Below are 26,664 nucleotides of genomic sequence, written 5' to 3' on the forward strand. Positions count from 1 at the left end.
AGAAGCTTGTTAAGCGGTGAAGGTTCCAATTGTATTTCATGGTTCAGTCCCGCAGGCTAGCGAGCGGGTGAAAACAAGTAGGAAACAACCGCCTAGGTAGACGAGCAGCAAATATAATAAGAAGGACAAGACAGGTAATGGTCATGATGATGGTGCCGCAGGAATCATGCGTTGTGTGTCTATCTTCCTATACCCGCCCATAGTTCAATCACAAAGTAGGCAAAGCCCTTACCGTGCTAGCTTTCAATAACACAATATAGTTGAATGAAATTGGAAAGACATCACATATGACACAGTAGCACCACCCAACGCCAACTGCAGATCGTCCTCTGTGAAGAAACGCGCCGATGCGTGGAAATCATCCTCGAAGCCTTGTGAAACAACAGAGCTCCACAAAAGAACGAGTCTCTTTCCCACAACCAACAGCGACGAGACCGCCAACAGCTCAGAAGTTACATTCGATAAGCGAAACATTTTACAACCAAAATGGGTTACCTGTGCCTACGCCACTATTTCCCCTTCTAAATACTGCCGAGTGGATAAGTGTTGGCCAAGGTTACTTTCTACCAGTACGTGCAGTTTTATGAAGCAGGAAATCTTCATACAGTCACCAAAAGACGTGTCTGCTTCAAAGCTGTTCCCAACCAGTCTCTTCATCATTCCTATCCTAAAGGATGTATGAATCGACATTTATAAGTTTGATCCCCCGGGCTTCACATTGGATATCTCACTAAACCTTGGTATTGGATTTTTTAGTAACATCACAAGTTTGAAGTTTCCAACTCATCATCATCCAGGTTTTGCTGGTCCGACCGACTAATCGGTTGTTTAGCGGGCCTGCTTGCCTTGGCCATTCTTGCCATTCTTCTGGGCATCCCTCAGCGCCTGCGCCTCCGCATCCTTTTTCCGCGCGGATTCGACCGAGTGCCACGACGCAAGTTCATTCGCGGCATCTTCACCGCTAACACCCCTGGCCAGCCGCAAGTGATTCAACCTGTGCTGATAGGTGTCTTCTGCCGAGTTGGTTTCGCCTCTTCCTGCCCTGTCGCCTGGTAAAGTATTTGGGTTCTTCTCCTGTGCCTTTTTTTGAGCGGACAGCTTGGATTCGTAAGAGTCCAAAGACTTTTTGCATTCCGGACCACATTTGTCGTTGTAGACTTTGTCCAGGTTGTCTATATAATTTCTGTCATCGGGTCGTAGAGTCTCCTTACTGAACTTTGTGTCGGCGGCTGCTATCTCTTCCTTTGTACCTCTTTTTGGGTTCATCATATTTGCCGGCGACATAGGGTTCGTATTTGCTGGCATATTTCCCGACTTTGAAGTTCCTGAGTTCATATTTGGTTGCTTTGTAGTTCCGGAGTTGGTATTTGCTGGCTTCACAGTTCCTGAATTCGTATTTCCTGACTTTGAAGCTCCGGAGTTGGTATTTGGTTGCTTCGTAGTTCCCGAGTTGGTATTTGCTGGCTTCACAGTTCCCGAATTTGTATTTCCTGACTTTGAAGTTCCCGAATTTGTATTTCCTGACTTTGAAGTTCCCGAATTTGTATTTCCTGACTTTGAAGTCCCGGAGTTCGTGTTTGGTTGCTTCACAGTTCCTGAATTTGTATTTCCTGACTTTGAAGTTCCCGAATTTGTATTTCCTGACTTTGAAGTCCCGGAGTTCGTGTTTGGTTGCTTCACAGTTCCTGAATTCGTATTTCCTGACTTTGAAGTTCCCGAATTTGTATTTCCTGACCTTGAAGTCCCGGAGTTCGTGTTTGGTTGCTTCACAGTTCCCGAATTCGTATTTCCTGACTTTGAAGTTCCGGAGTTGGTATTTGGTTGCTTCGTAGTTCCCGAGTTGGTATTTGCTGGCTTCACAGTTCCCGAATTTGTATTTCCCGATTTCGTATCCTTTGGTGGTTTCGTAGCTCCCGAGTTCGTTTTTGGTTGTTTCGTAGTCCCCGAATTCGTATTTCCTGACTTTGAAGTCCCCGAGTTTGTGTTTGGTGGTTTCGTAGCTCCCGAGTTCGTTTTTGGTTGTTTCGTAGTTCCTTGCGGAGTCCCTGACTTCGGAGTTCCTGACTTCGGAGTCCCTGACTTCGGAGTCCCTGACTTCGGAGTTCCTGACTTCGGAGTTCCTGACTTCGGATTTGCTCTTGGGACAATCAGAAAACCGTTGTTGGGGGGGTTGTAAGTGCTCTCCTTGTTATAGTACTCGTGTGTACGGTCGAGAGGAGCCTTCTCGTTGCACGGCCCGGCATCTTGATTGTCCATATCAAGGACATCCATCACGGTTGCATTTCTTGCTTGAATATGAGGCTTTTCTGTGACCAGGGGTTTAAAATTAATAGGAAAGGTAGTTAAGACATTTTTTCGACTGTACCTTCGTTGCTCCTTTTAATATTGAGACCTTCACTGCGTGAGCCATCTTTGAACGCTTGTGTAGGAGATTGGGAGAGGTTGGGGGGGGCAGCAATGGGAATTGCGGCTACAGACGCTGCAAGAGTCCAAAAGAGGATGAGAGCAAAGTACATCGTGAAAATTTGTTTGTACTACTCTTGAGTAGAAGATTTTGGTTGATGAAGGCTTTAGAGACAGAGACCTAAGAGGAGAAAGAAAAGACGGATTTATTACAACTTTATAATTCTCCGACTAGGCCAGAAGTAAGAACTAGTTGGCTTAATACTGATTAAAGTAGAGCTGTTGTGTGGAATTCCACTTGCAATCGGACAAAGGATTTAAAGTCTATTAAGGTTTTCTTACTTTCTTTCTGGTACCTTGCTGCAAACGCAGATTAGGTTAAGATTTTTAGTGGTGCGGACATTGAGTTGAGCTAGACCGTTGGAGACTCTCAGACACCATGTAGGACGCGTGGCAGCGGGGAAATTCGTAGAAGATAGAAGGTTTACTAATAAGGAGCCAGCAAAAGCGGCAAACTACAAGAGGCTCACCCGGTTTGCCAAAACAAAATCCGTACACTTTAACACAGCGTACCGACAACTCTTAATATTGGGGCGAACTATGTTGAAGAACAGGACAGCACATGAAGGTCGTGAATTCTTAAAATAGACACAATGTAAGATTTAGAACTGAATATAATTTAATAATATTTTATTTGAGTTTTTTAAGTCTCACGTAGTAACGTAGCTGCATAGTAAGTGCATGCCTTGTTAGGTGTGCGGGTTTTGTGCAAACCGGGTGAGGCTGACGCAACTGGCAACACAGAGGGAAGGAGAGCGCAGCTGACTTTTGAGTTTTTCGTTCGTTTCTTCCGGTTGGGTCTGCGAATACCGAGCAAACAATTACCTGAATCTCTTGAATGAAGCTATTTCCTCAATTCCCGAGAGTTTAATTCTTCGGACGGTCTCTCCGTTATATTACCCCGCCTTAGAGATTTGGTAGGGAATCCGTGTGCCATTGGGTGGAGAGGGGGAAGAGCGTGCAGCTTATTAGGCAAGGATCCCTAATCACTCTTATTCTTTCGGTGTTGTGTTTCTTGCGTATGAAACGTACAGGTGGCATGGGGCTGGAGGTGGTGCAGGAGGTCGCTGCAGGCAGAGTTGTGTGGGCTGCCATTGAGGAAGATCGGCTATTAGAGTTTGCCCTAGTGCAGGGGCAAAGAGAAAGAAGATATAAACTTCAACTTACTCGCCAAGCAGGGCTGGAGGATTCATTTGGCATAAGCCTAAACTTACTTGTAAAGCAGGGCTTAAGGAGGCGCGTGCTGATAATATCAAAAACCATCCCGACTAAGTGGATAGTAACGGATTTAGAGCCCGCACAATATCACGGTGCTTATCCCAGCCCAGTGCCTAATTAACAGGCGATTTAAGGCTGTTCCCAGTAGATCGATCGGAATTGGGGCTTGATGTAGGGGCGGCGCGAGGGTCTAGACAAGCGCTTCAAGGATCAAGGTGCAGTGTACTAATCATGCCTAGCTAGGTAGGACAGTGTTACGGTCAGATATCCGACAGTGGTGCTTTCTGCTAACTGGTAGCTGAGGCCGATACTCAATGACAGTAATGGAAGTCTTATTGGTAATCTTGTTGGTCTGATGGTGCTTGGTGATCAGTTAGGCAGTTTAAGGCGTAGGTAGCTCGTGTAGCTTCACGACAGAAGGATAATATAAGAGTCACTTATGAAAGAGTGAATCACGAAGTTGATTGATGAAGAGCTATGGAAGTCTGTCCTTGAGTGCGTTCAAGTCAATCCCATATACAAGTCTGCATTCCTAATATACTTTCGCGACCTTGTAAGTCTATTGGGCCCTGATCAATTCTTTGTTCCATTGATCGATCATTAAACTCACAGACCGATCAGTGGGTCTTTCTAAGTGATCAGCTTGTCTTTTCTGCACGTGACTTATAACTTATACCATAGTTCTTCCGTGGCCAAGGAGTCAGCTGTCTGCCCTCGTGCCCTGTCTGTACAAAAGCTGTGGTCGCCCGTTGCTATTGCATGGTGTTGGGCGCTAGCTGGTTTTCTTAGTTGCAGAAGTCGCGTAACCACGGAAAAACTAGACTCTGGTAGACAAGGAGCTTTTTAGTCTAGAGTAGAGACTGCGGGAGGCCCTGTATAGAGCTTGTAATAAGGAATAGGCGCTGCACTAGACATCTGGAGTTGCCGCCTGTTGGATTGTTAGCTGAAAGAACCTAGATTAGCTGTGAAGCTAACATTCTAAGGATGTTTATGATGGCCGATTTGGCGAAAACGTATTAGAGTTGAGCATGTTGTGCATCGTCTATGTATCCTTATTTTGACTTTATCTTATTAGAGTTAGGCCGACAAGAAGATCGTTGTTGATTAATTACTTGTGTATGCACAGTTACTGCGCGGAAGTAAGGTAGGTGATAGGCTCCTACTCTGTATTCGGTGACGAACGCGTCGAGATAGGCCTATCGTGTGCAACTATTGGGTGTAAAGCCTCTCCTGCCCTACTCTATCTGACCCTGGCCGCCTAGGATATCTTGACGCGTTCCCTGAGAGCTCTATTGGTTGTAATCCCTTACTGTCCTACTTTGTCTGGATGCGAAACCTCAACGCATTCTCTAGCCTTCTCCTGAGGGCACAGACTGGATATTCGGCCCTCGGTTGTCCATTGAGGGGATAAAAGTATATTCATGCCAAACTGACTCAGGGATGTACGGGATCATATATCTCGTGTACGAAAGCCAAGTCTTGTAGTTAGGAAGATAATCACGGAAAAATACATCTTTGGTTCACCCTAACTTTAACCCAAGTACGATCGTACACACGGGTTCTCTCAGGAAGAGAGAATCCATTCAACACTTTGTAAGGATCTTGAGTCTATATACTAAAGTAGCTTTCTTTTCGTGTAGGAGTTCTTCCGCAGAGGCAATACTTTCTACCTTGTCGGTTCTGTCCCCAACAACGACAGTGCGGGTGGCTCGTTTGCAAACGAACTCAAAGCCTGAATGGAACAGATCAATGCATTCAGCGAGAAGGTGACCTTTTCTGATGTCTTCAACAAGATTCTGGCAGCTCAGACGAGCACGTAGGCTGAGGGCGAGGTCAAGGACTGACCCAAGTTCACACAAGATTTGATGCAGATCCTGCTGCCTGTGGACCACGTATATTTAACGAATCTAGACATGACCAGTGGACTACCGCTGGTTGTTTAGAATGTGCTGGCATCCGTGGCGCCGCAGGCTATGAGCAACGAAGCCATCACGACCGAGCTCCTCACGTCTGTTTTACAAAACAGACTTGGCTTCGCACAAGAGCTCTGAGCCGACTGGGAGGAAGCAGATTCAAGTCTGAGCACAAGCCGCACTGCGCTCCATCGACAAGGATTCCGTTGGAGAAGCCCACATAAGCGATGTGTTTCGGGGAGGCGATATGCCGACTACAGACAAGCACAAAGTCCAGGATAATCAGTTAAGATTTGCCCTAGCGGTTGCGCAGATCGGATGTAAGGAAGTTAATGTGTGGAACCGGTAACCTAACTATTTAAAGCGCCTATGCTGCGCCCAGCTGAAGATACGAAGTGGACTCACTAGGGTGGATCTGTGCCGGAGCACAAGATTGCGGGTGTTCGGCTCTGGCAAGAAGACTTGAAGCCGGCCCAACCATCGTGCTTTGTAGAAGGCACACTGGTATTAACCAGTCAAGGTTCATTGCCCATTAAGACTTTGCGAGAACATGATCGGGTGCTGACCCGAGCCGACACGAACGAATGAGGTCTTGTGTCTAGTGAAATCGTCTGCACGCCCGTCCGAGGAGGACAAATCACCCTCTGCGCCATCCAAGACGAGCCAGCATTCTTCACACCGAATCACCCCTTTGTCAACAAGTTTGGCAAAGTTCGCGCCGTGGACCCTACAGCAGCTCATCAAAAGAATCCTTGGCTTGAGGTCGGAGCGCTCGAAGTCCGGCACGTTCTTTTGCACACGAACATACACTGAAGTTCCCATCCGAAGTCTTAGACTAGAGAGTATCAATTGCGAATTCGTTCGCGGAGTGCATCTGCGTGAAGGCCTTCGAAGCTACCACGCCAATGGGTATCTAGTGCGAATGAACTATCCAGAGATTACGATCAAAACCATCGCCGATGCTCTTCGACAGATTCCACCCACAAAAGAAAGACAAAGCAACTGTTACTTGATATCAAGAACTTTTGGAAGGCTAGCGTCAAATGGGACGGCATGGTGAGGGCGCCACTGACTTGGAAGAGCTGCGTAGAATGCAACAGGCCGGCAAACGTGAGTTATTAGATTGTGCCGTCCAAGTAGCCGGATCCTCCGCTATATCAGGGTAAATGACCGATCCAGTCGCAGTCTAGCATCCAGCAAAATATAGTCCTGATGTTCGCGGGTGTTCCCATCTAGCGGTAAGTCAAGTCACCCACTTCTGGGCACCCCACCCATGTGGGCACCCCAAAAATCCCTCAACACCATGACCAGCCTCCCACTTCAAACTATCACAACATTTTCATCCCTTATCCAGATCACTTCGTCTTTTGCAGATACCTTCTTCTATACTTTATGGGTTAACATACCGAGTATGAGGTTAGTAAGGCTCTTGGGGATATCGCCAACGGCGTCCTTGTCCAGGCAGCATCTAGGAAATGGGGCGTCCCTCGGTCAACACTTCAGAATCACCTCAAGGGTATCTAACTTAGAGATATCGCATTTACTGACCTCTAGTGGCTCTCTGTTAGTTAAGAGGCTAAGCTGGCTAATTAGGTATAGATACAAGCTAACCTTAGGCTTACGCTACACATTAACAAGTCAAGGTTTTTGCTTAGCGTATCTTTTATGCTATAGGCAATACTTAGCCTTTAAAGAAGAGATAAATAGACGCTTTTATATAAAAAAACCTATTTATTAAGGTCTAGAGAAGTTAATCTATTAATTCTAGATATATTAATAAGGTATTTATTAAGATTATTAGGGACTAGTTTAAATATCTTATAATTTTATTAATATTAGTTATTTAATTAATTAATAAATATAATATAAATAAGACTAGTATCTTTAAAGGTTAAAAAGTAAATAAGCTAATACTAAATAAAATAAAAATAAAGTTTATATATAAAAAATAGCTTAAATTATAAGCTTAAGTATTTATTATTAAATATATCTTAGTTAATAGCTTAATATTATATTCTCTTATAATATATAAAAGTAAAATAGTTTAGTAATAGTAGTTTGTTTTAGATTTTAGCTTTTATAATAAATAAAAGTTTATAATAATAAAAAATAAATAAATAACTAATAAAACTATTATTAAGTAGCTAGTTATTAAAAGTCTTTTTATTATAAATTACTTTTTTTTAGTTTAATTAAGCTAGACTACTAGTCTTAGATAAATATAAGAGTTATATAATAATAGAATTTATATAATAATACTATATTAATAACGTTTATTTATTATTTTTATTATTATATACTTTTTATATTTTTTAGTAATTAAATTAATTAGTTTTTAGCTTAATTAAAATAGCTTATTATAAAAAACTTTAACTTAACTTTAGTTAATAAAATAATTTAATTATAATAAATAAAAAATACTTTTTATTTTATTATTAGTTAATATATTTAACTAAGTTAATAAAAAAGAATATTTTAAGTAACTAAAAATATATTAAATTATAACTTATTACTATAAATAAACCTCTTATAAGCTTTTTACTATTACTTAAAGTAATAATACTAGTAATACTACTTAATAAAGCTACTTAAAGTACTTAAAGTATTTAAAATACTTAAAATATAAAAAAATAAATATTTACTTTATTTATTATTATATAGTTTATACTTAAAAAAATAAAAGACTTTAATAGTTAACTAGACTTATTTAATAAGCTAAATTAAAGTATTACTATATAACGCTAACTCTTTAAAAAGGTCAAAAAAGGCTTCTAAGAGTAGTCCTTTTAGCTAGCTATTGCTTACTACTAGATATAGCTTTTCTAGGCCTAAATCAATAACACTATAACAAAAAAAAAGAAAATTATTAAAATTAACCTTAACACTAAGTTCGCTAATATCAGCAATATACAGTAAGCCTAGATCGAGGCTAGCAATACTGAAATTGACACAGATGAATCCAGCGCATCTGATTGCCCTAGTGAGGCAGAAAGCTGTATCATAGTTGCATCTGGGCCTTGGCGATAGTCAATTGAAAAGGGTGGTGTTGTTGCGATAGCTTCGTTTTGTGGGTGCCCACATGGGTGGGGTGCCCAGAAGTGGGTGACTTGACTTAATGGCGGCGCTGACGTGCAAAGAGGATTTGAACAGTTTGCCAAGAAATATTTATTGAAAGGTTCTTCATGGGCTGCGTATTTCCGCGGGGGTTTGCCTACTGTGGCCAAAAACAAAAAAAAGAATCTTGCTGTTATGTAAATTTAAGAAGACAAGAAATAGATTCCCTCACAAGACCATAGAGAGATTGACGACAACGCGATACTCGTCTTTGCAGCGCTACTAACAACCAACACCCTATTTCTGTATCGTCTAATCTCGGGTTAATTGTATCTGCGTTACAAATACCACAATCAAAGCCTTGTTCTTGTTCCATACAAAGCGCAACTCAGAGCTTTATACTTCTCCATGACTGGAGTGGACGTTGTTAACTCTTTCTACAACTTTGCAAATCAGTCAACTCTAGTCTTGCCCCAGAATTGTATTGGGCTACTCCTTGGCATTATCACTCGCTTGCTTTTAGTGTGAGGTTCAGCAACTAGCTCTAAAATCCTCAAGCGTCTCAATATCACACCCTCTGCAACCAGAACTGACCCCCTAGAGAGCCGCTGAGAAATGTTATGAAAGCTTTTGTCTTCAATCCCAAGTACCATTAATTACTACACTGCTGTAGAACACCTCCCCAGTAAGAAAGGGAATCTATGTGCTAATAAAGCTTACGTTGCCCAAACATTCTTACGGTGCCACCGCCCCATTTTTACCAAAGCCCAGCACCAACATGACGGTTATAATCATGACCAGTCCAATAGATATAGTCCGTCGGAGTGCTGGAGAGAGACGGTCTTCGTCAAAGGCTTTTGAGTTCCATATAGCGTGGATCCAAGTGGAATTACTAGCACCCGAAATCTTGAGCTGGTCCCAGCCAACTGAGTAAATGACTAGGCCAAATAGGGCGATTGCGTAGCCAACGAATTGCATGAATGTTACACTTATATGCCAGATAAAGATTGCAGCGATAATGAGAAGTATGTTCTTGAAGATGCCGCTCAGGGTCATGACAAGGCCGGACGTTTTGCTGATCTGATTGTCTCAATACTTATCCGAGCTTACTAGAAGAAGAGTTCTTACCAGGAAGACGCTCGAGACATTGAGCATAAATGCGACACCAGCATTAAGCAGTAGCATGAAGACCCCCGTCCTTTGAAGGTCTTGCATTTCGAAGGTGCTGAATTCGCTAGCCCAGGCGACGATGAAATTCATCACAGCACAAACCGGGGCATAATAATAGAGACTGAGGAGGGGATCCATCTTCTGCACGTTCTCGTCGCCCTTGAGCAGAACCTGGATCATGACTAGACGAACAGCTTCAAAGACAATACCGCCCATCTGGAAAACGAAACCGATCCATGAGAACTCAATCTCTCCAAACGAAGCGAGTCCGACGCCGGCAACGATGAGCAGGATATTGTAAAGGGTCTTCATAGAAGGGTCAGCAACGCCCCAGATCCAGCTGACGAGGAGCACGACAACGGGCGCCGCAGCCTTGAGCATCTGAATGAATGGGACGGAGAGATAGAGGTACACAAGGTTAGAGCACACAAGGGAACCGGAGTACAACAGGCCAATGGGAACGACAGCACGCAGATAGACGCGCCATGTCATTTGAACCTTATGACGACCGGCAAGGAGGGAGGTGGTCCGAGCCAGTAGCTGCGTCGCCAGCGTCGAGAAAACAAGGTGCCAGCATGTTAGAATAACAGCTGAGGTTGTTAGTCTTCGCACGTTGCAGTGGCTGACTATGTGAACGTACGATATTCTGCGAGATATTAGTTACAAAATAGTGCATCGCAGACAAGTTCCCTACTGAAGCCTGCTGTGTCAATGAGCCATTTATTGAACAGGATGGTGAGGTTGGAAAACAAAATCCAACTCCTGAGAATGGTCAGCCATGCTCAGACTTTTCGAGGGGGTGGCACGTACGCAATGAAAAAGGCAGAGTGAGAGAGTCGAGAGCCGGTAGGCTTCTCCGTCGTTGGCGACGTACTCATAGCTGCGTCCTTACCCTGAAGAACAACTAATAATATCACAGGAATGTGACCAAAGAAGGTGTGAATAAGGTCAAGAGCGGTCGATGTCGTCGAGGATGTTGTAATGAGGACGATAACGAACACTAGAGATGGATGAAGATCGGACAACGAGGAAATTGTGCAAAAGATTACGGAGATCTTCCTGGACGAATGATTGGAGGAGCGACAAGGAACAGGCGCGGCGATGAGCTAAGACAGAACGTGGTGGTGATAAGAAAGTGACGAGATGAAGAGAGAATCAGGCTTGAAAGCTGAAAGATATGGCAAGAGGATGATGTAATGAGCGTTCTGTGGTTTTTTTACTGGAAGCCCGCCGCTGAAGCAGCTCAGCAGAAACATCAACAGTTCCGAGCTGATTTCTTTTTTCTCCTCTAGGAGTATTTGTGGTTGGCCTGAAAAATAGAAAAGGTACTGTCGCCTGGTGAAGTGGCTCCTTCTTAGCCTGGGCTGACTTGAAACTGATAAGGGCTGGCTGAGGCGAAGGGGGCTTTGGAACACATGGAGGAACAAGGAAGTAAAGACGCAGACCGGATCACTATTCCATTCGTGCAATAAGTACTGCTTCTCAGAGAAGCGAGCAGAATGTACTGCCGGCTACAGTGACGGGCTGTACTAAGTTGACTAAGGAGTGGCAAAAAACTTGTCAGAGGCAGGTGGCTAATCTAATCAGTTAACTGGAGGTAATGCCGCGTGTCGCGAAGTTGGAACCTGGCCATCGACGCTTGAAACAGAGAAAACAAATACTGCAAGACACAAATTCTGGGCCAAGGGATGGGCAAGGGTTCAGTTACCAACATCGGCGGCAAGGAGAATAAGTAACAGAGAAATTATGAGTTTTGTTGGCTTGCTTAGCGGGAAGCTAAATGCAAGGGTACTCACTACCTGTGCCACAAAACCAGCGCCTATCCTATTCTCTCAATCAAACCGATCGAGTAAGGATGCAAAGCAGAGACTACACAGCACTAATACTGCAGGGCGAAGCAACACAGAAGCGCACGGACATCTTATGTTAATGTGGTAGAGCATCTATCGCCTGTATGCTTGTGTAGTAATTACGTACGGACCCGAATTGAGACTCTCGAAACTAGGTCTGTCCTCCCTTGCATCCCCGAGAGTGACCAAGCCCCAGTATACCTACCAATGGGGCATAACAGCTGCTAACATAAAAGCCATACCTGAGACTGTCATATCTGACTCATGCAGATACTATGGATTATAAAATTAGTCACTGCTGCCGATTCGCGGCCAGTCTCAGTTGATGCCTGGCAGCCCCTGTAAGCTGTCGCCTCGTACAATAATTAGCTCTACGCCACTAACCGCAAGGGGTCTCTCTCCGCCCTGTGCCGTATCAATTACCGAAGAAGCTTCATAAGTTGTCCGGTTCATCCTCCTAGGAAGCAAATCTGGTCACGGCCTGGTGTTATGGCCAGATATCGTTAGATCGTAATACCTGGTGTGTCTGGCCTGCAAGCTAGGTGAGCAAAGGGATTACAGACCGCGCCAGTACATATCTGGACTGCTAAACGAAACCTCGGTGCGGTGAAAATAAGTCTCCATCCCAGTAATAAGGCTACCTAACCGCGGCGAGACATGAATGAACCAACCCTTAAATGTTAGACACCGACACAACTTTGGAGACGTATTTGGGCTTCGATAGTCAAGTCCAGCTTAGGTCGGCTCATATTGATGCAGCACGTAATCCGGCGAAGACTTTCCCGTCTCTTTATCATTGCCAATTTCGCCGCATTGTTGCAAGATAGCCGCTTGCGTTCTGTTGACTCTTAGGAAGCCCTGAGCCCTGAAGGTTCTGTTCTTTTGGGCACATAACACTAGCAACTGCCATGAATCAACCCATATCAAGACATCAGATCAAGTATCTGACGCTGGTCGCCGCGCTCGCCTTCATCTGGCTGGTATGGCGTCTCGATCTTCATCGAGAGGTTGTCGAACAGGCGAAAAAGATCCCACATCCGCACTGGGCGCCCTACATTGGTCACGATCAAGTCTCCAATGAGATTCTCGCTCCCGAGCAGGCCACTGAGTACTGCGATCACTTCCGCTTGGAACCAGCCAATCATGAGATGGTCCGCAAGCGTAAGGTCTTCGACTTGCTCTTGATCAATACTGAGATCGAGATGCTCGAACTCCGACTCGGCCAGATGGCTCCTTATGTCGACTACTTCGTCATCCTTGAATCCGACAAGACCTTCACTGACCACCCTAAGCCACTGTACGTCAAAGAGAACTGGGATCTTCTTAAGCCGTGGCACGACAAGATGATATTACGCACTATGGACCTCAACGCCTTCAAAGAGGGTTCGACCTGGGACCGCGAGACCAACAGCCGCAATGCTATGTTTTCGCAGGTCATCCCTGGTCTTAAGGGTGCCCAGGCCGCCTCATACGATGACATCATTCTCGTGTCTGATGTTGACGAGATACCAAAGCCTGCGACTCTCCGGGCATTGAGAAATTGCGTGGTTCCACCGCGGGTGTCCATTCACTCCCAAATGTACTACTATTCGTATCAATGGAAGGCTCGGAACGACTGGAGTCACCCGCAGGCAACCGTCTATCAGGGCGATGATACTGTCTTGCCCCATGATCTCCGTCACAACGCGAACGACTACCACTTCTATCAGGGTGGTTGGCACTGTAGCTACTGCTTCAGCACTGTCGAGGAGATGGCGCAAAAAATCAACTCATTCTCTCACGCCGAGCTCAACAAGCCCGAGTTCAAGGACCCTGACTGGATTGTGACGGTCTCCCGTCGTGGACTAGACATGTGAGTCATTAAGTGACGTGCTTGGGTCAGCAACTGACTATACACAGCTTCGGCCGAGGCGACGCCAATTATGATCGCATCGACGAGAATCTCGACGTTCCACACTACGTCAGGCATAACAGGGACAAGTTCAACTTTTTGCTCGACCGCGACCCACCTAATGGCAACTTCAGAGACTACACTCCCAAGTTGATGGAGACGACTTTGCCCTGATGTTGTCGATATGGCCTAAAAAGCGGCGAAATGCACCTGGCGTTCGCGTTTTCCGGGTACATACACGCAGTATGCTTCTTTTGTGCACCCATCTTGAGGCATCTTCTTCGCAAATATTGAGGATTCGGGTTGGTAACCACCGGCATAATGCCACGTACTGATTATCTTGTACTGGGGATCACTAAGGCGAGCCAACTCTGAAGTTTGTCTAATAGTCCAATCATCAAAATTATACTTGGTTTCTTAGTATTGAATGAAGTATTTGGTAAAGAAGTTACAGTGTCCTTTTTAGGATTAGTTATCCAAGCAAAGCGTCCTTAGTTCGATCTTGAAGGCCGCTCGCTATTCCACATACTCTACAAGGAAATTAGCATGACTCCCGGTTCATCTTGTCCATAGCTGAAAGTATAAATTTTGTTAGTCAGAGAGGGGCATCTCCCTTCTTTGTTTCCCTCGGCAAGTTGAAATGTTTTTCTTATCATCAAACTCTTTACGGCAGCTAACGGAACCAGTCCGAAACGACAAAGCCGATGGAGACGTCGAGTTGAGAGGCTGATTGATGGTGAGCTAGACATGTCCAAGAACCTAAATGGCTTATGTTTTACGAACTAGGAATATGGAAAACAAGGAGAAGCCAGACAATGGGCTATTGAAGTAGCTGTCCTTATCCAAGCGGCTCAGGGTCATGCCGACGGATTCAGCTCGGTGTGCCAGGATTAGTACTGCACAACTGGTTACTGGCAGATATCTATGGGTAATTGACGTGTTGAACTCAATAAAAAAATACACCCACATGTATGGAAGCTTACTGATGTGTTTGTTCATCACGCCTTGGTGTAACACAGAGCCCGGTAGATCTCCTAATGTCAAGGTCCAATCTAACCTCGTAGTGGTTCCATTACGCCATCTTTTAGTGCTGTCCAACGAAAAGCGATCCCGAATGGCTCTTGTGGAGCTCATTGGTCACTTTTTGTTTGCCATGGCCATGTCAACGATGCCAACTTAAGACAGAAAGAGCCATCAGCCGAGGCACCATGACTGAGTGGGATTGGAGTCTAACTCTTGGTTCGGTCGCAGTAGTAATACCATGGAATTTGTAAGACCCCGAGCCAAATAGGATTCAAGAAGCTGCCGGAGAAGTGATCGCGGCACAGTCTCCTCGCGGGATCAGCATTCGCTGCCATGAGTCTCACTGCAGCCGGACGAAAGTAGGGACGCCATGCAGTTGTACAGCTAGCAGATGTGTGTCTTTTAGTCTTCCGGAAAAGTTCAGAACATGCGTGCAACAGTATCCAGTAAAAATGTGCGACCCAAGGATTGAAACCAGAGACTTAGCATCAAGGTGAAGTCGATACTCAGGGACGCTACGCCCTGCCAATTTTGAAGGAAGATAGGGCTTGAGACTTGTTACTCGAGTGTACGTTTGGGAACAGCAGAAATTCGGTCGTGAGCTGCGAGAATCCAAGAGAGATGAATGTACTGAGAGAATATGCACAGGCGTAATGGACATTATTCGCTGGCTTCCTAACGGTGCCGGTATTTAAAGAAACCTACCATCAAGTCGTAGAACCAGAAGTGGGTCTAGCGTACCATTGCAGAGCTGTTAGCCACCTGGAGTGGGTACAGCGCCGCACCGGTGGACCGGGGGAGCCGAAGACCGGGAGCCCGGGAATCTAGGAACCAACGTAGAGAGTGGGTCATGTTCGATTCTCCGGCTGCGGGAGATAGGCAGCACCGGGGGGCAACTTGCAAGCAATTACAATGGCCCATATCTCGGCCCCTACCCGCGGGGAAGGTGGAATGCAGGCAGGATATTACATGTAGACCGTTTGAGGATGTGCCTACACCGAAAGAAGAAGGTCTCAGTCCCGGGGACAAAACTTAATCTTGACATAACAAAATCTTTCTTTCGACGACGTTGGTTTATTGTTTGACTATGAACACCCGTATGGGATTTTGTGGTTGACATCACGCCACCACTGACCATCAGCTTGCTGCAACTTACAGCTAAAGTATCAGGACACAGCGGCCCTAGCAAGTCTGCTACTTTACTACTTGCTGACATCTAGAATATTAGTAACTCCAAAGGTTTGAGCGGAAGGCAAATTGGGAAAGGCAGCATCTAGGAATCCTAGCAATACTTTCACATCTTCTCTGTCCAGCGCCAACGCCGCAGTTGCATCATACGTATAGTGTAACAGCATCCAAGCAAAGACAAGCCTGAGTATCGCCGACTTTCTGAGCTGATAACCATACGGCTGTCCAAGGAGCTAGTATCACAGGAAAATTTATACCGACAGAGCATAGGAAACGTAAAGGGACATGGTAAGAGGCGGAATCAAGACAGGGATTCTCTAGTGACCTTATGTCTCATCGTGACTGACTGTTTGGACGACTGCAATCACCTGCCAGATCAGAGATTTGAGATTTCTTAGGACTCTCTTCTCAACTACGTCACTCACAAAGAGCCGAAGTGTTCAATCAAGATGCTTGCCTTCCGTGGTCCAAGTTATAAGGCTATCAAAGTACGACATTTATCAAACATGTCCTTTTATCCAGTCTCAGCGACACCAAGATTCAGCCGATTTATTTGTTCGATTTCTGGCAGCTTTCCATCCATATGTTTCGAAGCACGGTTGTACCAGCCGTCAGCAGTGATACCATGAGTTTAGTAGTTCTTATTGAGCCGCGATTTCATAACACTATGTCCCTATTAAATGAAATCAATGGAAAGATGCAAGAGAACCCCTTCGCATCAGTACCACATAGCATCACATCCTGTGAACATTGGCATCGCGAAAAGCACAAAACGAGAACTGGACCCAGCGTTAAATTAGGGACTACCTCATGGGAGAAGGCACGACCAATGGAAGCGAATGATTGATCCGCGTTGAGAAGGCGATCTAGGGTTCCTAGGCGTTGAGGAGCGCCACAATTCCCACGATGGCAAGTTCGGGGAACACTGAGGCCATAAACGTAACTAGTTTACCAGTGCGACATTCTTGGATGGTACATTTATTAATGAGAATGGGGGAGATTGATCAAGCCAGGTGTGTTGACTACGCCCTGTAGCTAGCCTTTTCATCCAGAATAGAGGCAAGTAGACCGTGTTGGCAGAAAAGGCCACATTTTGGAAACTCGGGTACAGTAGTTATATCACGGTTAGAGGCTTGTCGTTGTCTCTAAGATGAAAAGTTGAAATCTCAAGGAAGTGGATGCTCACCTAGAAAGAGAACCGTTAAAGGACGGAATGAGTCAGGCAAGTTGGCAATCCGCGGAGCGTTGCTGAGGGTCGAAGCATTTTATGTCCAAATCTGCTTCCCATGCTGCCAATCGAGGATGACTCTGGGAGCGAAATGGAGTATAACCGATTGTTCGGACACCGCCAGCAACCGTATCGTGTGTGAGCTTGTTATAAGTCTCATTTTGTGGGCCTCTTGGACCTTCTGAAAAATGGCAAGTGCATTTGCGAGTCTCTGGGCATGAGAAAAAATCGCCCTTTGAAGGGCTCATCAGCATAGAGCAGAAGTGGTCAAGCAAAGGTCACCGAATATTAACATATCTATATCCGTTTAACTTGCACGGTTAAGAAGCTTTTTGTTGAACGGTTTGTAGGAAACGTTGCATTGGTCGTACAGCCGGGTCCAGGACTATATTCACTGCTCTGGCAGGAGCCACGTGCTTTGTGTTCCAAAGCGCGAACGCTTTGAGAAAGACTACAATAAGGTCTGGTCAACCTTGGAAAACCCCAATAAGGTCGCATCAATTTGATGGGTAGGTTGGTGCACATCTCAGCTGTTTGGACAAAAGGTACATCCAACGGTATCCTCTAGCACTGTCTAGATAATAGTGATTACCCTCCATGGTGATCAAATCACGTAACTCTATGTATCTTTAGGAGTGGACTATTCATGACATTGAGGATTCAAAGCCATGATCAACACTTCGGCGTTGAGATATATGGTTGAAGTCCAACAGTGAGCTGTCAGTGAACCACGTTCTAAAGAACTGATAACCCAGTTTGGTTTCCGCCCCGAATGTGTTTTGAGTGGAAAACCAGGACGCAACATAGTAGCTTCTCTACATACCGCCAAATCAGAACCTCGCAAATGCATCGATCGAACTTAAGCGCTATCCTAGGCAGGTGAATTAGGGTTGGTCCGTCCAAAAAACCGTTTCTAGCCAGGGCCCTGGCAGACCCAAAGTTTGAGCTTGCTATGCCGTAACAGAGGCCTGAATCGGTAAGGGGATAGCTTTGGTATCTTTAAAAAAGATTCTACTTGAGGTGTAGCCAGATCAAGGTGCAGCCAAGGCAGCGGCCAGCCCCGGGAATAATTGGAAAGCTCAATATCAGTGTAGTCCCTTCCCAGCAAGTAGCAATGTGTTGCGTCTTCCTTGGCTTTGCAAAAGAGGAAGCACTGCACTTAGCGTCTCGCTATTAACAAATATAGATGCGCAGATCCAATGGCAATCAAATATGCCATCTTTGTCGCTATCTTCAGCGGTCATAGACCGGGGCAAGAACCACATCCAGGGGTATACAAGGGTAGTATCTGCTAAGAAATGCCGTGTCTGTGCAGGAAATGGCGAAGAATCGGCCAGAATGCGAGAGTAAGCATCAGCACGTTGAATATGGATGATGCTGCATCATATGGCGGAGAAAAAGTTGATCCCTCCCCTCGAAACGTCAAAAAGGGTATCAAAAGGGGACAATGTAAATCGTCGTTGTTCGATCATTCGCGGCTTTTAAGTCAAGGGTTTCCTGATCACCTTGTGTACTCTGCTTTCACGTAAGCCTAGGGAAGTTTTTCGGCCTGTGGGATCAGATACCTTGTTCCATCCCTCGGAATCCCCCCCCCCCCCCCAACGAGAAAGAATTCTTCTACGAAGCACTTGGCGTTACTCTATTCATAGCCTCGCTACCAGTAGCTTGGTTTTCAAGGCCTACGTGCACTTCAGAGCTCTCTCGTAAAGAATATAATCAAAGGCTATGTAGTCCATTGGTACGTAATTTATGCTGAAATCTACTGCTTCGAATGTTCATTAGATTTTTGGTCAACTCAGGAAAATCGACATAGGAGGCCTGTGCTCCGAACGCTTCCACTGAGCGATCTTCAGTACTCATCATATCCTGTGGTTACATGCATTAAGTGGATCGAACTGACCGCACTTAGAGGTACCTGGAGATACACGATAGAATCCTGATCTAGCTTCCGGGGCTCTCGGAAGATGCACGTCAACCTGGAAATATGTACAAATCGTTACGATGTTAGAACATGATTGGCGGACTAGTGTAACCCATCTTTCTTAGCGTCCTATACGCTGGGTTTTGACGGCTAAGCCCCTGTCTACCATACCTTTGGGGCCAAAAGGAAACTAGTGTAATTAGTGCGGCATTGCTTATCGTTTATCGCCGCAATTGCAGGAGACGCCACAACCGACATTTTCCCGTTTTGGACGAAACGAGGTCCATAGATAAACGACCATGTATCGATTCGGATATTGCCGAAGAACATACCATTAATCCGAATACTGTCCCTCAGCAATAAGAATTGTCAATAATACACAACCAGGACATATGCGGTCAAGAACACAAGCAGCCATGTAGCCAGAGAATGGGCCGGGATAAGCGGGTTGGACAGCTCCAACCAGACGTTGCAGAATTTCTGCCACGCGGAATAAAGAGGTCAAATCGAAGCTTTTTAATTATTGTTACAGCAGCCATTACACAACTCCATAGCGAACAATGCAGAATGCCAGCAAAACGGTTGTGTCCTTCACTCGAGCTCGTAGCTTATCCAAAGTAATTACTGTAAATTTCCCCACATTCATGGGAGGACATTTGCTTCAGCTGTGAAGACTCGTCATTGCCTTCATAGAAAATCGCAAAGGCGAGGACCAAGGCTGCAGACCACGGGGCAAATCCGGATCCACCGCACGGGCCGAACAGCTTGAAATGGCTATAAATCAAGGTGGGGGGGTGGAGGAAAATATCTACAGGATAATACAGTAAAATCTGTCTCTTCATCGTCCGCATTTCATTTGCAGTGTTCATAGCTCGCGGAATCGCATCCACCTAGTCCCTGCAGCACGCTAAGCCCCTCTGAACGCATCTCGCCGCTCATATCCATCACTGGTCTATCTAGTCTCAGATCTAGACCGCTATTTACCAAACGACTTCTGTCGGCAACAAAGGAACGCATTGCCGCCTTGATTGTGGGCAAGACTTCGTCACCACCTGGAGTCGGCTTTGTCACTGTCGGCCTTGCAGCGACTGCACATGAGCCGCGTCTGTACAAATTTGATGCAAGAAAACCCCTGTAGCGCTATGAATGGAGCTGCCGTGTGCAGGCACCGGTCTACAATGGTTGCCTGCGGAAGGGAACCCCCACTGGACTCTAACGCCGGATGCTCCGTGCCACTGCTACTGCCATCGCGTTCTGCAGCTACAACTAACAACCTAGCCCATTCTAGTTCGCCATTCAGCCATATTGATCCACATGCTGCATTGCATGATTGGTCACAGCCTCAGGCCACCGCAGGAATCAGTTCCATATTGTGCAAGGCGCTGTTTCTCGCTCTTTTACGCTTTTTAATCTATGAAGGATCCGGGTACAGGGTACTTGAAGTTCGTTGTCTTTACAAACGCTGTTGCTCCATTATCGGATTACCGGAAATATCATAATCGACCCCATGTGGGCAATTTCGGGTGCAAAATGAAACTGGGACCACACCGAGATTAAAACCAGTAGCATTTATCGGCTCCTTGAAAGATTGTTTTCACTATGGCCCGTTGATTTGTCGGTTTTGGGTGGTTTTGTTCGTGAGCTGGTGCACACGTACTCTTTGGCCCTAACTCAATCGTCGAAGTTGATTCCTAGTGGGCGCGTCATGAATCAGTGAAGAAAGTACGGGGAGCGGACAGGGGATAAGATAGGGAGGGAGAGAGGGGGCACAACTTGAAAATCCAAGTTTCAAAACTCCGAAAACGTGAAGATTTTACCCACTTGGATAGTCCGGTGTGGCAGTTCCCTAATTTTCCAGCTTGGAGTGAACGAAGCAATTTAACTTCGTATTCAGATGCAAGACACTCGGTGAAGTGAAATACGACAGAAAGTAACTTTCCTATCGTATCCACACGGCCGTTCTGCAACAATTTGGCTGGAAGACCCGTCCCCGCGTTTACCATGGGCCTGGATTGCCCAGGTGTCCTCTTTCCTGCTTCTCAAATCCTTAATTGCGCCTGAAGTGGGTAATGAGTCAACCCCCTATAATAGAGTGATACCGAATTGCACTACTTTTCCACATCATTGATGAGTGAAAGGAGCAATAATGGCACGCATGCATGAGAATGGGAATTGTCAGCCGAATCCGTTATTGCGAGTACGGATACGCGGGTAGCTGTTAATTGGGTTGATGACTAGCTCGATTCTTCTGGATCCATTTATGATGCGATAGCCTTCCCTAATCTCTCTCCAGCCAATGTGATGGTTCTTATCTCGGCCAAACTTGGCTTGGGCCATCATTACTCACACGCTTGTCAGCCATCAACTATCCCCACATGGTAATGCCCTGTTGAAGACTTTAGAAGGGAGGCCATAGTTCACGTGTTTGAACACTCAACAGCGACATAAGCACGTGCACGGTTAGCTCCACGCTACGAGCGTGTGTTGTCAGACTTGTTTTGTTATATGTGAACAACAGACCAGTCAGCAGCATCGCAAGATACATGCCTACCAAATAGACTTTGCGTCCATCTTCTATTCTCATTGTTACATCCCACATTAGCTAATCGCTATGGGTCTTCCTTTGCCGCTATACCCCAAGTCCAACTTGCAAAAAAAGCCCGGCCAAACCCTAGGTTCGTCGAACCCACCAGCATTGCGCCGTGCACACAACAACTGACTAGTACATAGACCAGCCCAATTCATTATCTTCAACGGCCATCCGAATGCAGAGCCGAAGCCAGCCTGAATATGAAGTCTTTCATAGCCATGACAACAGAGACCGTGCCACTTGGTCTTCAGTGCAAAATCCCGGGCAAAACCTTACGCCAATCAACTCACCAAATCCGTGGGTAGCATTCTGGGCGGCGTACAATTCTCAAGAGACAAATTTGAACAAGGTGTTTGAACATGTCAATATCCTTGCTGAAACAAAGCTGGACCAAACTGAGAGTTGCAGATGGGAGACAACAGTACGAAGTCTACTGGGATGGATTGATGGGTGCAGAACTTGCTACGAAGCCGTCTTCCCAAGGCTTTGTCCTGTCTTCAGCACTGCCCAAAGTTACCAAATTCCCAACAGTAGTCTTTTCGATCAAATCATGGAGTATTTACATCGTCTCGTGATTTGGGGCTGCATACTTCTGACTGAGCTTTACAAGAACACAGTTCCGCGCCACGAATTGGCGCGGCTGGTCACCGACATGGAATCCTTCCGAGATAGATTAAAACATCTCAACGACGGATATCTGGCACGGAGGACTTCTCTCATATGCGGCCCTTGGTCGTAGATGATGAGTGGCATTTGGCAATGCATGTCAAAGGATGTGAGCAAGATCATTTACTTTGTAGCGACAATTCTTGCCTTGTAACAGCAACCCCTATTCTCTCGGATCTTTGGTTGATGTGTTTCATGTGTGTCCATTCTTCGTCCGACTAGGACCCAAACTCACTAGCCTACCATTGAAACATTCACCCACCTTATTCTAGAGAATGCTCTCGAACTCAACGAGGAAGAGCACTTTGGGCATTTGCAGGCGCGTTTGCTGTAAGCAACAATTCTTCAATGTACCATATTAGAAAGGAGAAGGAATAGGAGACAGCAATCGAATTCAGACGCATAAACATCAAGATTGAGAAACGCAATTGTTGCTGAGGACAACCCAAAGTCCCTCTGATTGAAATCCATACTTTGATGATATCCTAGTCAATGCTGGCCTCCTTCTTTGTCATATATTCGAAGTTGAGCTTAGGAGGCAATCTGAGTTCCCTCGAAAAGATCAATGTCTCGAATCAATAAGCTTCGGTTGCACCTGAGGTAGGCCGTGAATCTTGTCTATATTTCCACAATTTCGTCAGCTAGCTCTGGACAGCAGCCATCAACAATCACTCGTAATTTTCTCCTCTCTTCTGCAAAGTTAAAGTTTTCTTTGTTATGAGTGCCCATCTCCTAGGCTTAAAACCCATTATGGAACTTTTCTCGTGGGAGAGGCGATATAGCAGTCAATCTGATTACACCGTGTCTGAATATGGCAACCGGCAATATGCTAAGTGAATACTGCTACGAGCAGCAACTTCCGTCTTATCAATTCAGCTATTTTTCAGTGGGTGAAGCATGAAGCGACTTACAGCACACACAAGCTTTGACCCGAAAAGGGCCTCTAGTCAGTCTAGATGTCAAAAGCACCAAGCATGATAGTATCGGTCTTCAACTTCATTACGGGGTGAAAATGTACAAGACTCGGCCAGAAGTTGGGGAAATATCCATCCCCAATTGCATTTACGCCAAGTTTCCACTATACATCGCCATTCCCCCTGGCGCGAATCGAAAACGTCCAATGATGCATGCTCAGTGCATTATTCAGGTACAGCGGCGGCCCAATGATTTGTCTTAAACAACCCACCCAAGTCAGTCTTCCCATACGGTTGAAGTGGCAGCGCCAGGGTTGCATAGATACCCAGAATAATGTCCAGATCGGTGCTGAATGGCAGTTCGCTGAGCAAGTCTGGCTTGAACCTCGCTCGGAACCAGGGTTTCTTGGTGGATTTAGATTGGTACCTGAGTACTACGTCTCGCATTAGGGTCCAAGCCGAATACGTCGCTGGTTCCCACAAACCAACGTTCTACCTGTGGACAACTGTCACGACGCGCGGCCTTGAGTACCCTGCACTGGCACAGCCCTCACGCTAAATATTGCGAATCATATGTAAGAACTCACGAGACAGCTACACAGTACGGAAGGAGGCAACTCGGGGATTAGAAAGACAGCCAGATTTCCCCGTAGTCATAACACAAAAGTCATTCCAGCATCACGCTCAACGAATACTAAAAAAGAGAGAACCTACACAAAATAGGGATAATTGAGGTCTTTCATTTTTCATGATTTATTGTTATAAAGTAAAAGTCTCATTGAGATTAGGTAAGAATCATGCTGGCGGAAATGTCCATTGACCTAACGATTGTCCGTTCCTTTGCCCCCGAGTGGTGGAGGCATGATGGTGAGGAGACGCCACGCAAACTGATATTTGGAACCCCTAGTTTTCCCTCCCTCCTTTTTGATTAATCACGATATCATTGATCCAGATGGGCTAGTGCTGCTATTCCGATAGAAACCCTGCTCTCCACTTACTCGCAGGCATTGCGTATACATCCCAATTTCTATCTTTTGCCCTTCGAGTGTAGAACTGAAAAAGCTAAATCTCCGTAGCTATTTCGTTGTAGGACACGATGACACGGAATAAAGGAGGCGATGATAGGACCCTCAAGATACAGAGACAACAAGGGGTCGATCACGTGCGAAACTGAAGCTGGATGGAGACCATAATGGGTACTGTATATATGGTTAAGTAAAGATGCGATATCTAGACGTGGATGACTTGATTTCTCATCGGCATCTCTGGATCTCGCTCTCAATTCTTTCCAGAAGGGCCAACTCGGCACATTCGATTCTCTCATTTATATATTTATCTGAAGCACCATGCTCTTTCATTTGTTGACTGCCGCATTCGTTTCGGCTGCCATGGCGGCCCGGCCTTCCTCAAACGAGCCTGACACCAGTATTGAGGATTCGCTCGGCAACTTAGCCGCCGGCACGCTGCCCAACCTCGGTGATGTCGTCGCCCTGAACGACTTTGATAGGGTCGCCAGAAACTATCTACGCACCGCCAACTATACTTATTACCGTAATGGAGCCGGTGGCGAGTGGTCGTATCGCAACAATCTTGAGGTTTACAACCGTTATCATTTCAAGCCGAGCGTCATGAACGATATCACTGATATTCAGTCTAGCTTGTCGTGAGTTTTTTTCACCTTCTTCCCCAAGACCCATCCCGTCAGCACTGAAGAACATGAATAACTTGGATTCAGAACGTCCATTCTTGGATATAACTTCTCTTCGCCTTCCTTCATTAGCCCATGTGCCCGTGCCGATTATGCCCATCCAGATGCTGAGATAAATCTACTCAAGGGCACTGGTACCGGGAATATTCTCTACATCGTCAGTACTCATCATTTTAATTCTTATGATAGTGCTTTCGCTAACGTCAACATAAAGCCCTCGGGATATTCGAGTCTCTCCATGGAGACGATTGCCGAGAATGCTGCTGAAGGCCAAGTCCTCTTTGCTTAGCTGTATCTTAACAACAACGATACCCAGGCGCAAAGCATGTTCACCCGTGCTGGAGAGGCAGGGTAAAAAGCCGTCGTCTGGTCTATCGACAGTCCCGGTGGTGCCAGTCGGCAGCGCGCCGCTCGCTTCGACGTCGGCTCCGCGTATGTTTCCCCTATGAATACGATTAGTCTTGGGAGACACTAACATGACTTCTCTACAGCAACAGCATGTTCACCCGAAACACCTGGGCCGACTTGGACACGTTCCGCGGCATGACGGAGCTGCCCCTTATACTAAAGGGCATCCAGACGGCTGCCGATGCAAAGGCTGCTATTCAGCATCAGGTCCTGGCCATCATCCTCTCCAACCACGGCGGACGCAACCTCGATGGCTCGCCATCGGCACTCGAGGTAGCTATCGAGTTGTATAATGAGGACCCTAAACTTTTCCAACAGATCGAGGTTTATGCCGATGGTGGCGTGCGTTACGGTAGTGATGCCGTGCGGCTGCTGGTTTTGGGGGTCTGGGCTGTCGGCCTGGAACGGCCCTTTATGTATGCTAACGCCTTCGGCCAGGAGGGTGTTGAAAAGGTCATCAGCATCATGAATACTGAAATTGCTGGGGATGCTGTTGACCTTGGCGTGGCGGCTTTGAAGAACATTAGTGCTGATTTGGTGGACTGGGAGCCCAACCACTGGTTCCCGTGATTGGCGATTGACGGATTCCTACATGCCTGACAAAACCTTGGGTTGGCCGATACCTAGTTGACCTGGAGGAATCTTCCCAAGTCGTCCACCACCAGCGCTATAGTCTTTGAATATTATTCTTGAATACAGTGACACCAAATAATGTCACGCGAAAGTACCCCATATCCATCGTAGCACGGCCTCCTTCTCTCGGTGGTCCTACCACTATGAATGACATACAGATAGCCATGCAAAGTCTATACAAGGGTTAACTTCTTCTCAGCTAGGTATGCGGATACCAACTCAGGTAGTTATGAACTACTCTCTTGGTTCTATTACTCAGTTATTATCTAGGCGCGTGCGGCTGAATATTACCCAGCCGCGACTATCACTACTACCAACTGGTGAGCTCGTTTAGATGGACATGCCTAAGAGAACTCCTCGAAACAAGCTACAAAGACGTTCTCAAAAGTTTCTCGAAACCAGTGAAATCGAAACACTGGGCCTTACGAATGACTTAGGCATTCACCCAGAGATGAGTTGTAGTAATGGGCTCTAGTTAGCCAATGCTTCTCTGTGTTGTTTGATTTCTGTGCATGTATCTTTGACTGCGCCACTACTTAGAAAATTCTTCAATTTCTCAGGTATTACTAAAGCTGTCATACTATACTGCTAATAATGCCTGAGAAATCAAGCCAAGTCAAAGGTTGTGGGAATTGTGCAATACGGGCTAAGACATCTGTTCACACCCAAGCATTCAGCAGTTCAGCAGGTGGTATGCTTATTGCTTTACCACAGGGCTCACTTTAGCTGCTTCATTGCTTGGGAGCCAGGTGATTTTACTTTTTTGTCTTAGAGGATTCGCTGGATACCTGCAGTAAAGTTGGTTATGAGGCGGGTAACAAGTAGT

General features: G+C 45.9%; 5 protein-coding genes across 5 annotated transcripts; 3 read left to right on the top strand and 2 right to left on the bottom strand.

Annotated features, from left to right (window-relative positions):
- Nucleotides 1-828: 828 nt before the first annotated feature.
- ColSpa_01505 (uncharacterized protein) lies at nucleotides 829-1,269 on the bottom strand (the record flags this gene model as incomplete). The annotated part of the gene is made up of 1 exon (XM_049267717.1): nucleotides 829-1,269. The coding sequence occupies one exon, from the start codon at nucleotides 1,267-1,269 to the stop codon at nucleotides 829-831; it is 441 nt and encodes a 146-aa protein (XP_049123674.1).
- Nucleotides 1,270-9,383: 8,114 nt separating this feature from the next.
- ColSpa_01506 (putative sugar phosphate/phosphate translocator) lies at nucleotides 9,384-10,130 on the bottom strand (the record flags this gene model as incomplete). Its single annotated transcript, XM_049267718.1, has 2 exons — nucleotides 9,384-9,728; nucleotides 9,777-10,130. 2 exons carry the CDS (start codon nucleotides 10,128-10,130, stop codon nucleotides 9,384-9,386), a joined length of 699 nt encoding a protein of 232 aa, XP_049123675.1.
- A 2,446-nt stretch (nucleotides 10,131-12,576) lies between these two features.
- On the top strand, nucleotides 12,577-13,733 carry ColSpa_01507 (uncharacterized protein; the record flags this gene model as incomplete). The annotated part of the gene is made up of 2 exons (XM_049267719.1): nucleotides 12,577-13,520; nucleotides 13,568-13,733. The coding sequence occupies 2 exons, from the start codon at nucleotides 12,577-12,579 to the stop codon at nucleotides 13,731-13,733; spliced, it is 1,110 nt and encodes a 369-aa protein (XP_049123676.1).
- Nucleotides 13,734-24,477: 10,744 nt separating this feature from the next.
- On the top strand, nucleotides 24,478-24,756 carry ColSpa_01508 (cytochrome b2, mitochondrial; the record flags this gene model as incomplete). Its single annotated transcript, XM_049267720.1, has 1 exon — nucleotides 24,478-24,756. One exon carries the CDS (start codon nucleotides 24,478-24,480, stop codon nucleotides 24,754-24,756), a length of 279 nt encoding a protein of 92 aa, XP_049123677.1.
- A 539-nt stretch (nucleotides 24,757-25,295) lies between these two features.
- Nucleotides 25,296-25,775, top strand: ColSpa_01509 (cytochrome b2, mitochondrial; the record flags this gene model as incomplete). The annotated part of the gene is made up of 1 exon (XM_049267721.1): nucleotides 25,296-25,775. One exon carries the CDS (start codon nucleotides 25,296-25,298, stop codon nucleotides 25,773-25,775), a length of 480 nt encoding a protein of 159 aa, XP_049123678.1.
- Nucleotides 25,776-26,664: the final 889 nt, after the last annotated feature.

Source organism: Colletotrichum spaethianum (genome assembly GCF_022836535.1).
Source record: "Colletotrichum spaethianum MAFF 239500 DNA, contig03, whole genome shotgun sequence".
Classification (NCBI taxonomy): domain Eukaryota; kingdom Fungi; phylum Ascomycota; class Sordariomycetes; order Glomerellales; family Glomerellaceae; genus Colletotrichum; species Colletotrichum spaethianum.